General features: G+C 40.4%; 1 protein-coding gene across 4 annotated transcripts in view; it reads right to left on the bottom strand.

The window, feature by feature from the left end:
- The window catches only part of LOC130175889 (septin-7-like), a 56,699-nt gene extending 49,941 nt beyond the window's left edge, over positions 1-6,758 (bottom strand). Inside the window, exons 1-2 of one of the 4 annotated variants that reach the window (XM_056386520.1) lie at positions 6,462-6,758; positions 543-642 (exon numbers count right to left, since the gene is read on the bottom strand). In XM_056386520.1, coding sequence (XP_056242495.1) covers positions 543-642; positions 6,462-6,500 — 139 coding nt within the window. In that variant the 5' untranslated portion in view covers positions 6,501-6,758. Of the gene's footprint in view, positions 1-542; positions 643-1,206; positions 1,352-6,461 lie in introns of those variants that run through there. The other 3 variants (XM_056386521.1, XM_056386522.1, XM_056386523.1) reach the window with 3 other exon arrangements.
- Positions 6,759-12,677: the final 5,919 nt, after the last annotated feature.

Genomic DNA, 12,677 nt, shown 5'->3' with positions numbered 1-12,677 from the left:
ACATTTTGCATCCGAGTTCATTCATACTTGACGCAACGTCCTACAGCTCACTTTCCAAATCAAATCATCCAAAACACACAGAGGTCATTGTGCATCCTGGGGATACAGAGAGAAAACTCCCCTGGGAAACTGCGGGAATCCAGCTCTCACAAGAAATATTTTCACATGCACACATTCTCAGTCACTGAGCAACTCTGTAGATATTGTAAAAGCCACAGAGGGCGACACGGCTCTGCAGAAACTGCTTTTTAAACTGTCAGCTCATCATCCGGAGCAGTTGAGTGCACTGGATGCCACACATGCTTTCACCGCCTTTCAACCTGCGCTGGTGACCCTCACACACACACATGAGAATGAAAACACACATTGACGAGCGGACGCAGATAGACAGGTGTGCATACATAGGAGTGGCTTAGAAGCGCACACACACACACACACACACACACACACACACACACACACACACACACACACACACACACACACACACACACACACACACACACACACACACACACACAGATGTAGATTTTCCAACTTACCTACAACCATTAATGTGAACTCAAAACCTCTTTTGACCGACTTCCGATACACCTGGTTGGGAAGATTGGCGAAGCCCACATAGCCCTCCAGGTTCCGCTGCTGGAGGGAAACACACACACACACACCCACGCACACAAACTCTGTTAATGCAGAAGTCACAAAGCATGAATACAAGCTCTAAAAAGATGAAATCTTTTAACTCAGAATATCAGCCTGTAACAGCATGAGATGATGATGTGTGTGTAAACAAATACACAGCAGAAAAAATGTCAGTACACACAGAAAACACATAATGTGCAGAAAAAGTGACAAAAATCTTGTTTTCTGTGAACCTGCAATTAGCATTTCTGTGTCCTGCAGCGACAAAGCCCCTTTGAAGTGAAGTACAGCTGGGATAAATACAAGAGGGGAATAGGGCTGTTTTGAGAGGGAAGAGAGGTGAGGGCCGACTCACAGAAAGAAATAACAGGCTTCCCCCGAGGAGCATGGGAATAGGAAGTGGAGTCAACACTGCCAAAGTCCATTTAAACAAGTTAACTAAAACAGAACAGTTATGGAAGCCAATGAATGAAGCGAATCTATTCCTCAAAGCACAAATTCAGACACTTAAAGCTGAGTGGATGAAGACGAGGTGACACAAACAAACAGATCAAATCTCCCTACGTGTTGAATCATATCCATCATGTCCCTCATGTAGGACCGGTCGTGGTGAATCTCAGTCCAGACCACAGCCAGGCTTTACTCCAGCTGCTCGCTCTCTTTACCACTGTGGTATCTCTTCATCACTTCCTCTCCCTGCCCCATCTCCTCCCTCTGCCCCTCTCTCGATCTCCCAGCCTGCTGTCAGATAACTACCCCTGCCCCTCCCGTCCCCTCCCCTCCCCTCCAGTCACTGCGCGTTGTCCTGCACGCTACATGACGCAAACACAATTGATTGCGGGCCTCTCAGGCTCGGTCATGCATGGCATGGATGGAAAGCTGCCACGCTGTGCTGATAGAAGAGGTACAAAACTACCTACAGCTGAAATGAAGACTGATTCAAAATCACGCACAAGGACACAGACTGAGCTCCTCCATGAGCGAACAAAGAACCAGAGAAGGTTGTGATGAGATATAAATTGGAATTATAAAAGGTCTAAAGTTGAAAGAATGAAGTCTATTAATCAGATAGCTGCTCCACAAGTTAAAAAACTCTGAATCAATAAATAATCTGACTGTCACTGATTCCAGCTTTTTAAAAGTGAGGATTTGCTGCTTTTCTTTGTAATACTGTATTTATCTATACACTGAATTTCTTTGGGTTTTGGACTTTTGGTTGAACTAAGTGACATCTGAAGACAGTGGAAAGTTTTTTTTGAGACTAGGTCATTTTTCAATGAATAAAAAAAGTAATAGGCAGATTAAGTGAAAATGAAAAGAATCACTGACTCAGGGTCGGACAACACGCTGAGGTTAGTTTGATGGTCACCAGTTAAGACGCACGGTTTACCCAACAGAGTCTGCTCTGCATGGAGTTAAGGACCAACTTCTCTGGGTAAATCCTGATGTAAAGTCTGATGGACTGGACTGAAGAAACGGAAATCAGACAGTGGGAGGAGACGGAACAGTTCCAGCAAGGCTCGTGAGTGTTTATCACATGGCAATCTTTCATCATTGTTTTCAAAAAACCTCAAGATCTCAAAAAGAGACGTCACTGCCATTTCAAGTGCGAACTAAAGTGTTTTTATGAATATCTTTTATATGTGATCAAAAACACTGGCTGGAAGAACAAAACTGTAAATAGCAGCATTTTCAAATATGTTCAAGCATGGTCCACCAGAAAGGCAAATAGTAGTTACAGCACTGACTCAGACTGTACTATTATCTGGGTTTCATTTCATGGTGAAAAAACTTTTAAATCAAAAATCTGTTAAACAGTTAATATAAACTCTTCTTCTCTCGCCTGCATTCACTTTCTCCCAAAAAAACGTGTGTGTGTGTGTGTGTCAAGAATGTGAAGTCACTAGAAGGGGGAAGTTATCCACTGTAAGTTAATTGTGTGGGACTCTTGAATGTTTCCGACCCACCTTTAAAGGAAACCGGTCTCACTGAGGGAGACCAGATTCATAAACATACATTTATCACAGGAAACAGGCCATTGACCCAATTTCAGTCTAAATCCATACTTAGGGAAAACATCAAGCTCATGTGCACTGCAACACTGCAACACGTCATTTCATTTAACAACTCAATTCTTCTGCTCTTGAATCTTTTTAAAGTCGTGTAAAAACACATGAAAGCTTCACATTATAAACGAACATTAACGTCACTGAATCAGAAGAACATACATTTTCTTGGTTATTGAAGAAGTCTGACTTATTTGCTTCATGAATTCAATAAAGTCAAGTGCACAAAGATGTTGGGAGAAAGTACACAAAAGCATGTGGATGCCCCAGTTTACATACTTTTGGTCTTCTGTTCCAATGAAAGCATCTATTAATGCTGCAACATGTACAACAAGTGTGCACAACGACTGCAACAGGAGAGTGGAGGATGTTGAATCTCTGATCGATGCCCCTGGTTTCAGCATGTGATCTTCAGCAGCCACATAAAGCTGGGCTGTAATGTTTAGGTGTCTACATACTTTCGGCCATGCTGTCTTTTGCAAGTGTGTGTATCAGCACTGAATCATCTTTCACAGTTATAAACACAAAACAGCATGGAAGCTGTTTCCTAGCAACATAAAAACAATGCTTATTTTTGAAACTGGACATGCATACAAATGATCTGGTGCTGGTTTCACAAAGACAGTCTTTGATTATGTCTTAGATATAACAAATAGCCAGACTTCTGATAGACCGAGTCTAAATTCATCTGGTGCACGAAGCAGTCTGGTTCTTGACTATCTTAAGCCGGACTGCAGTACAATGAATTCTGGGTAAATTAAGACTTTTTTCATTATAAAACCTGATCAAGCCACATGTAACCACTCAGCTCTGTTTACCCCAGCAGAAAATATTTGTCTTTTGGAAGAATTCAGCAGTTACAAGAGTGTATGAAGTGTGTAACAATAAAAAGAATAATCTGATTTGGGGAAAAAAAAAAAATCACTGCTCTCTCCATAATAATGTCCGCAAGCCACCAATTATGAGCCATGTTGTCCTGTTTCTTGTTGTTGGGTGCTACTGGTCAGCGCAGGTGTCACTGATTACCATGTTACCATGGTAACATTGGTCTTAGACCTGAGTTAGCCTGGGACTGTCTAATGTTTTTATCTTAAAATGAGTCAGTCTTTATTTTATTGAAACAGTCTGACAAACATCAGGCTGATCTGTGAGCAACATGAAGACTGGACCAACACTACAGAGCAGTCTGACACAGCTTGGTGAAACTGCTCCTGGACGAGTTGGAGGTTGCCAAAGTTACCAATATTCTGTGTCTTCCAGGTTCACACACACACACTGCTTTAGGAGAACTCCTTACATTACTACACACTCCTACCATTAGACAATTAAATATCATTGTTGAAGGACAATAAAACATTATGTGAGGATGTCAGGACTGGGTGTCTGTAGCTGGAATCAAATTCAAATTCAAAGAAGCTTTATTGACATGACCGTAGTCTGATACTGCACAAAGGCAGCATCACAGTGAAAAAAACCCAATTGTAATCAATGAGGGACTTCTGTCACACCGGAGTTGGAAGATCGTATCTGACCAACCGTCTCACCAATATTGATATTGAGTAAATGTCAATGACAAGCCTAACTCTACATTCTACCATATGTTCCTCATTTCCCACTGTTCAGTATGACATTCAGAAAACTGTGGGTTACACAACAACATCACCAGTGGACGTTATGGACACGCAGGCTGCGGGAATAGAGAAGGAAACAATCTATTGGCCTCGTCAATACTCTGTGATGCAAGCAGCTCGACAGCAGGCAGAACTTCTCCCAGCAAGCCTGAAGCACTTTCCACCATTTCCATGTTTGATCCACCCACATACAAGTTTTCTGTGTGTGTGTGTGTGTGTGTGTGCATGTATATATGTGTGTGTTACATAAGGTATCACCTCTGATGGTCAGGTAAGCTATGTGGAAGAAATTATTAGTGCAGGCTGTCAGCTCTTAGGGAGAAAGCTCTGTGAGTGTGAGTGTGTGTGTGTGTGTGTGTGTGTGTGTGTGTGTGTGTGTGTGTGTGTGTGTGTGTGTGTGTGTAGGTGGGAGTCTCTGGATTATATAGTGTGCTACATGAGTAAAACAGTGTGTGAGTGTGAATACATCAACATACTGTATGCATGTTGATGACGGCATGAATGAAGAAACCCATTTATCTACAGAGATCTTGTGTCGGCAGGCTGATATTCAATAATATTGTATATTTGAGATATTAAATTTTGGATATTTTTGGCCCTGTCTGCAGCAAACAACAGTGCATACAACAAGCAATACAACACTTGTATCCATCATGCTATTCCTATGCTATTTATGAAATGTTTAATGAATAACTCTTTTTTTCCACGAGAAAGTGAGTAATGGAGAGAAAAACAGGCAGGGGACTTAAAAGAGGGAAGTAATGGGAAGTGAGAGAAAGGAAGGCTGGTCAGTCCATACCATTCATGGTAACCCCTCCCCCCCGTCCACACAGTGGTGATAGTAGCTGCCTGGTTCACTGACATCATCTATATTGCCAAGTCCACCACCCTATTCAGCAGCTGGGGCCCTGTCATCGCTTCCATCAGCTGTTTTTAAACCTTCATTTGTTACATATCCAATATTAATTGTGTAATAAATGCCGCATCACTTCAAGCTGCAGAAAGGGGACATGAATTGTTTGAAAATTGTGCTTGTGTAATTCTTCCTTTTGTTATTTTTAGCAGCTGAGCACATTGTGCCCACTGTGTCTTCACTATCTCTCCATCTGAGCACACTGTGCTCATCCACCCCTGGGTGCAGCCTAATGTCATGCAAATCACCTCAGACTGTAGCAAACAGACACAGTACAAACCCAGTCTAAGCTGTCAGTGCTAAAAGTAAGTGACAATGTAAAAAGCCTTAAACAAAACCAGCCAGTCTGTGAGGCCCAGTCACTGTTGTCATCTATCAAATGCAGTAAAAGTGAAGTCAAGCAATGTTTTACTTCATTTAATTCCCAGTTTTTTTTCCGAATTGATTTAACTGGTGATCTAAATCGCGAGATTTCTTATGGGACTTTGACACAGCAGAACACATGTCATCTGGGCTGAATCTTTTTTTGTTCATATATATTCTTTCACTAGTTACATTGTCAAACATGGTCGGTATGAAAACATTGCTGAACAAGAATGTATCACAGCCCATCGTTTTTTCCCCCCCAACTACAATGAGCCATAATTGAGACCAGACCACGTACCCCTGGTAAAAATGCTGTTCTGTGTAACGTTCAGGGAACCCTCAAGCCAGCCTGCCATCTAAAAGACTACATTATAGCGTTATCTCTTCGTAATTTACGTATAAACACAGTATCCGCCACACGTAATCTATTGCAACAAAATGTACATTGTGTTATAGCTTCGCCCCCCACCCTCAACCGTATTTGATCAGAATGAGGCTACAGAGAAGGGAGGCGTGATACATCTTTAAAATGATGGTATCTGCTGTATTTCAATCACTGAAAGACATTGAATAGTGCCGAAATGATCAGTACCGTATATCAGTTTGCCAGACGGTCTGAGTGAGATCTTATTCAAGAATATGTCTTAGTAGACAAACAAAATATTCTTAAACTAGCAGACTGTTAAAGGAGTTTGGTGTGCAGTTCTCTCCACACATGAAACCAGCAGGGACTACAACACACGGGCACGGTTAAATACGGTTTTCAATTAGCAGCGCATTGAAAACAACAGTGATGTCAACACTTGCACAGTCAGTCTTATTTCGTAGAAAAAACGGACTTACAGCGATGCTGGGAACCGCAGTCTCTGGTCGCTCGATCATTGTACTATGCTGCTGTCACCACCCAGCCTGCGACGGACAGTCACCACGGCATAAACTGACAAACGTCCTGGAGAACGGCTGAGCGGAGAGAAACACGCAGCTCCTCGCCGTAAAAAAAAAAAAACCCGGAGTTTATTGTGAACAAAGAGAAGCAAAACGCGTCTGAAGATGAATGAATGAGGTTAAATTACATATGGCCGCTGAGGATACTACTACCAGATGTAGCACAGTGACGAAAAATGCTCCGACTGTTTTCCTTTCGAGGTGAACAAACACGATTTATACAACTTTACATCCGGTAGAGGATTTCAGAATAAGACGAAATGCACCGCATCAATTCAATTTCAATTCTTTTATTAATTAATAGAAATCTTGAGGTGATAGATTTTTAAGACAACGTTACAAAAAAAATGTACAAAACACTGCAATATTTAAATTCTGTCTTTTCATTTTGTTGCTTTGGGAAACACAACTCAAGAGTTTCATGACTTCATTTTTGAATTATATCAAAAAAACTTATTCATGTATCCTTTTTCATTAAGCTCTTGAACTTATCACAAGATCTTTCCCTAGGACATCAGAGCTCACCTGAGAACCTGCAGCTCACCTGTCCATGTGTCTGTGACATCAGAGCTCACCTGAGAGCCTGTAGCTCACCTGTCCATGTGTCTGTGACATCAGAGCTCACCTGAGAGCCTGCAGATCACCTGTCCATGTGTCTGTGACATCAGAGCTCACCTGAGAGCCTGTAGCTCACCTCACTGCCTCACAAATGAGCAAACACTTAACCACTGAAATTTACATTTTCAATTCTGACGTTTGAAACCGTTAAACTATAAATAATTACCATTTCAGACTCACCAACTTCACTACTGCTACTGCTGGGCTGCAGCTGGTCAACAATGTGTAATGCAGTTTGAAGTTAAGGTTTGCCAGATCATACATCCCACTCTTTCTCTCTTTGACATAATAAACAACATTTTAACAGAAAACAGCAGCTCATAGTTACTGCATAGATATTGCAAGGTTGTTCGAGATGGGTAAATTATTGGTAGGGACAATTCAGCAAGACATTGGCAGAGAGCCAAATCTGAATGTCAGGGTGACCTCACAAAGATGTCAGACAGACTTTAAGTTTTGGTTGGATTTTGGTTACAACACAACTTAAAGCCAAAACAATATCATCGTCAGCTGTCATCAGTATTCCACAAAGTTAGATGTTGTCCTGACATTGAATTTCGGTCACACAACATCACAACCTACATTCAACCAAATATCAATATCTAACATGATGGCCGGCTGCCTGCCTGCTCGGATCACTTCAGAGCAATCAAAGAAACTAACTTATGGCAAAGCACAATGAGAAGTGATAGCAAATAGGGCAGGATTAAGGCTTTTATATTGAAAGTAAACACACCTAACTTCCGGTATGCTACAGGCTGTGTTTGGCCAGCTTGGTGCACCTCTAGGGAACCTGGATCCGCCTTCCTATTGGTCAAACAGGAATGTGACCGGCCCTCCGAATCGTGGGTGTGAGGCCTTTATGTGCCTGGGCCTGGAGGCGAAAACGTGCTGCCTTCAAAGACTGTTGTGAATAGTGGTACTGAACAGATATCAACAACCGACATGCCGTTTACAGAGCCGTACCCAGGGGTAAGTGAGACCGTGATGTAATTGCTTTAACAGCCACAAAATAAAGAGAGGAATAATTTATTGCATAATAATGGCGCAATAATATCATCCTTCTGGATAATCCTTGATTTATTGCTAGAACACAAACAGTGCTGTTTGTTTCGTGGCAAATGTTATAAGATGTAAAAGTTATGGAGGACTGAGACTGCCAAAATCAAAAATAAATAAATAAATAACTAGATAAATAAATTAACATACCATTAAATGCAACAAAAATAATGAAACAAAAACAAGTACAGCCAAATAATTAAGTAATAAAATGTTACCTAAACTGATATATGTGTTTTTATTGCTTCTGTATTTATTTATCTTTGTATTAACTTCCTATTTATTTTCTTCCCCATTTAAATCTTCATTTGACTTATTTATTTACTTGTTCATTATTTATTTATCTATCCAGTCATTATTTCCCTTTTTTCTTTTCTGCTATTTATTTCCAGCAAACTCATTTATTTCTCTATTTTCCTTTTACATTTCTGCATTTTTCTCTTTCATTATGCAAATGTGGGGGCTGTCATTCAGTGTGTCATTGGGTGATCCTTTCGTCTATTAATTGATCAACATCAGAGTGCAATCTTAAAGTGCTTCCGCTTTTTTGTATAAATTATATCAAATAAATCAATGTGATTAGATAGCTGGAATAAAAAACAGTATGTCTGTAAGACTGGAAGCTCATGAAATAATTATTTCAGTTAATTTACTTCCACCTCTTGAATGTACCAACATGTTCTCACTGGACACGACATCAATTGCATCATGTGTCTTATCATTGGCATTTTTGAAAGGAACTTTTCTGGTTTCATTTGTAGGCACCTGTGATCAGGTCTTGGTTTGGATATGACACTGAATGGTCCAGTTGCACACTCTAGCAGCAAAAAAAAAAAGAGCAAAATTCCCAAATTCCCTAAGTTACCAAAAGAACACACAGTTGCTTTTAAGCTGTGTTATATCTACACTGCTCTTGTGCTGTAGTTCAACTGTGACTGTAGGTAAAGAACACAAATTGGAAGTGGAGTGTGTAGTGGAACAGTGGCACAATCAGGGAAGAGCCATAAAATAAAATAAATAACGTAGACAAACGAAACAATTACAGTGCAGAGCATTGTGATGAAAAGATAATAATAATTGTAGCGGCTATAATTCTATGAGCCGCTGAGAGTATGAGGTTGGGTCCTCAGGTTCATAGTTCTGTGACGCGCCAGGAGGGTATGAAGCAAGATACGCTGAGATCCAAAATACTTTCGTTGCATTTATTGCGTAAAAAGAGTACAGAGCTATCACAGCGTAGCGAGGATGGATGTATGAAAAAATGATAATAACAGATTAAACAGATACAAAAGTGAGATTAATGGATAAATGGATAAAGTTTAGCGTTTGCGGTCAACAAAAATTATGGCTACTACCCAACCCTGACTCTCTCATTCATCTGATCACCTGGTAAGTGCACACCTTTATACACACACCTACTCCCACCTGAACCACTCCCTCTGCCTCACACACACACACCCACACACACTGTGCTCCTCCTCGGTTACCTATGTCTCCTATAATAATAATAATAATAATAATAATAATAACAAAAATGAAAAAAAATGTCATTATGTTCCAGGAAATTGCAAAAATCGTTCCAAATTTTCCAAAAGTTTGTTAAAAAATCATTCAGTTCAGCTTCTGAGAAATTCCACAGGTACTTTATTTCTTCCATGAGCAGGCAATGCCCTGTTTAACTTCCAGAAAACAAATTTTGAGCAGGGACCTTACATTGTTTGAAGTCACAAATCATCTGGGTAAATATTCAGAATACACAGTTTAGGATTAAGAGGCACCTATCTACCAATAATATGACTAAAAGCTGATTATCTGTGGACACTCCCACATACAATGAAACAGAGACACCTTCTGGTGGTTACATTTAGTGCATGTGTCAACAACTTGTGTGGAATGGTGTACTGTCTGCCATTTATATCCATTTATATTGCTGTAAGTGTGAGTGAGTGTACAAGGAGCAGGCCTCTGACAATTCACATTTTTAATTACAAAAAGGTGAAAAAAAGACACACATACACTACACAAATATATAACATAAGGACAGTATGCTAGAGGTTACAGACAAAGAGCAAGAGAGAAAATATATAAATATAATATTTTTGTTTCTTGAACAGTCTAATCATTTCTTAAACTAAATGCCTCTTATTTATAGTATATTATAGTTTTTTATAAGGGCACATGGTCCATTCATTATCTCTATGAAGCCCCTGCAGGGCTGAGACTGCACGTTCCATAATAATAATAATAATAATAATAATAATAATAATAGTAATAATACTGTGCTTATGATACAGGCCAGTCAGTAATTAGAGGGAGTTGGGTATATAAGCCAGTCAGTCTGTGTATGGTGGTTGTTGGTGCTTGTGAGCATGGTGCTTTAAAAAAATAAAAGAAACCACTTGATGTAAGTCATCCCTGCTTCATGGTCTCCTAATTGGTTGCCTCGGTCGCTCGAGCCTGCTAACAAGTGGTGTCAGAAGAAAAGGTTGGACAACACACTGAGGAGAAACTATAACCAGAGAAAAAGAAAGGGGAACAACTGGTGGAGCGAGATGATGGTGAACCAGGTACTTCGGCTGACCAGCAGGGTGCAGCAGCAGCCAGCACTCCTGATAAGCTGGAAGAATTGATAAGCCTGGTAAGGTCCCTAGACCATTCCCAAAGCATCCAGACACCAACATCAGCAGATGGCCGACTTACCAACTGAGCATTTGCATATGGACCCCCCATTCTCTTACGTAGGACTTGACGTCTTTTGACCCTGGGAGGTTCAGGTACGACGCACAAGAGGAGGGCAGACTAAAGGTAGGAGATGGGCAGTGCTATTTACTTGTATGTTCATGAGAGCTGTCCACATTGAATTCATAGACTCTATGAGCTCCTCTACATTTATCAATGCTCTCCGCAGGTTTTTCTCAATCAGAGGCCTTGCCAAGCAGTTGAGGTCAGACTGCGGGACCAACTTTGTGGGTGCATCGAGAGAACTGAAGTTGGATCCTCCAACTCTTGGGGAAATGTAATTGGAAAAAGGGCCACAGTTGATGTGCCAGGACAGAGAGGGGCAAACATTACCATGTGTGCAGCAATTGCAAATGCAGGATTACTCCTTCACAGATGTCAGGTTGGACCTTACAATACCGAGCACATCCTTGCCTCTCAATGATCTCCACCAGTGCCTGGTTCCAGAGCAGGATCAGGAGGGTGAAAACATGAGGACCTTTGTAATCACCTGGGACAATGTGGCTTTCCATCATTCGCTAGCAATAACAACATGGTTTGAAGTCCACCCAAGACTGGTACGTCTCTTCCTTCCACCCTATTCACCTTTCCTTATCCCCATAGAGGAGTTCTTTTCTGCATGGAGGTGGAAGGTTTATGACCATCAGCCACATGACCAGATGTCCCCCCTTGAAGCCATGGATGCTGGCTACAGGGACATCACAGTTGATGATTGCCAAGGGTGGATCCGACATACCAAGCGGTTTTATCTCAGGTGCATCACCTTGGATAATATCAGATTCGATGTTGATGAAAACATGTGGCCTAACCTTGAAGATTGCAGAGATTAGATAAAGTAATTTTGTGCTTTTTTTTAGTTCCCCCCCTTTTTATCTGGGCTTTTTGCTGTTTTTTTTTGTTCAGAATGCTCTTGTGTGTTTTATGGATATTTTGTTCACTGTAAGCAATACTGTAAAACTTTTCTGTTCTATTATACTGTAAACAGTATTTCTACTGTACCTCCTGTAGTAAACAGTAAAGGAAAAAAAAACTGATTTGCTTTTTTACTGGAATGCTTTTGAATGTGAACATTACATGTGGACATACAGTTCCCAACCAAGAAATTTAGTGTAAAAACAGTGGATTGCATGTTTTGCATGCAAATACCTGTAAAACTGAAACATAAAAGTCTATGCAGTTTTTGTAATGTCAACAATAGCCAGTATTTTGAAACCCGGTGTACTTTGATTGACTGCATGTACCTTGTGAAGTGAAAACAAGTGTTATTCTTTGACAGAATAATTTCATTTTGAGTCAGATTTCCAGTGTTTTGGTAAAGTTAGTGTGTGCAGAGAAAGATGTGTTCTATTTTGAAATGAAGAGTTAGTATATATTTAACAAAATGTGTTTTGAGAAGAAAATTATCCATTTGGCCAATTGTGTTTTGTAGATGTGAGTCTGTGTTAAGAGTTTAGAAAAAGTATCTGAAGTATGGGTAAGCGCTTGTTAGCAATTGAAAAAAACTAAGTATGTAAACCAATGTTCAGATAAGGGCAACATAGTCTATAGCAGCTAATTACAGCTAATACTTGTCTTTACTAATTCCTGTAAATGATAGATTTGTAACTGGGTGTGGTAAGACCCAATTGCAGCACAACCAAACAGGTGAATAGTCGGTAATGACTTTTATTAAAGAGCCGGCAGAGATACTGCACACAC

This window comes from Seriola aureovittata, chromosome 10 (assembly GCF_021018895.1).
Source record: "Seriola aureovittata isolate HTS-2021-v1 ecotype China chromosome 10, ASM2101889v1, whole genome shotgun sequence".
Taxonomy (NCBI): Eukaryota; Metazoa; Chordata; class Actinopteri; order Carangiformes; family Carangidae; genus Seriola; species Seriola aureovittata.
The sequence above is the reverse complement of the archived record's forward strand: the minus strand, read 5'-3'. Positions and strand labels throughout refer to the sequence as shown.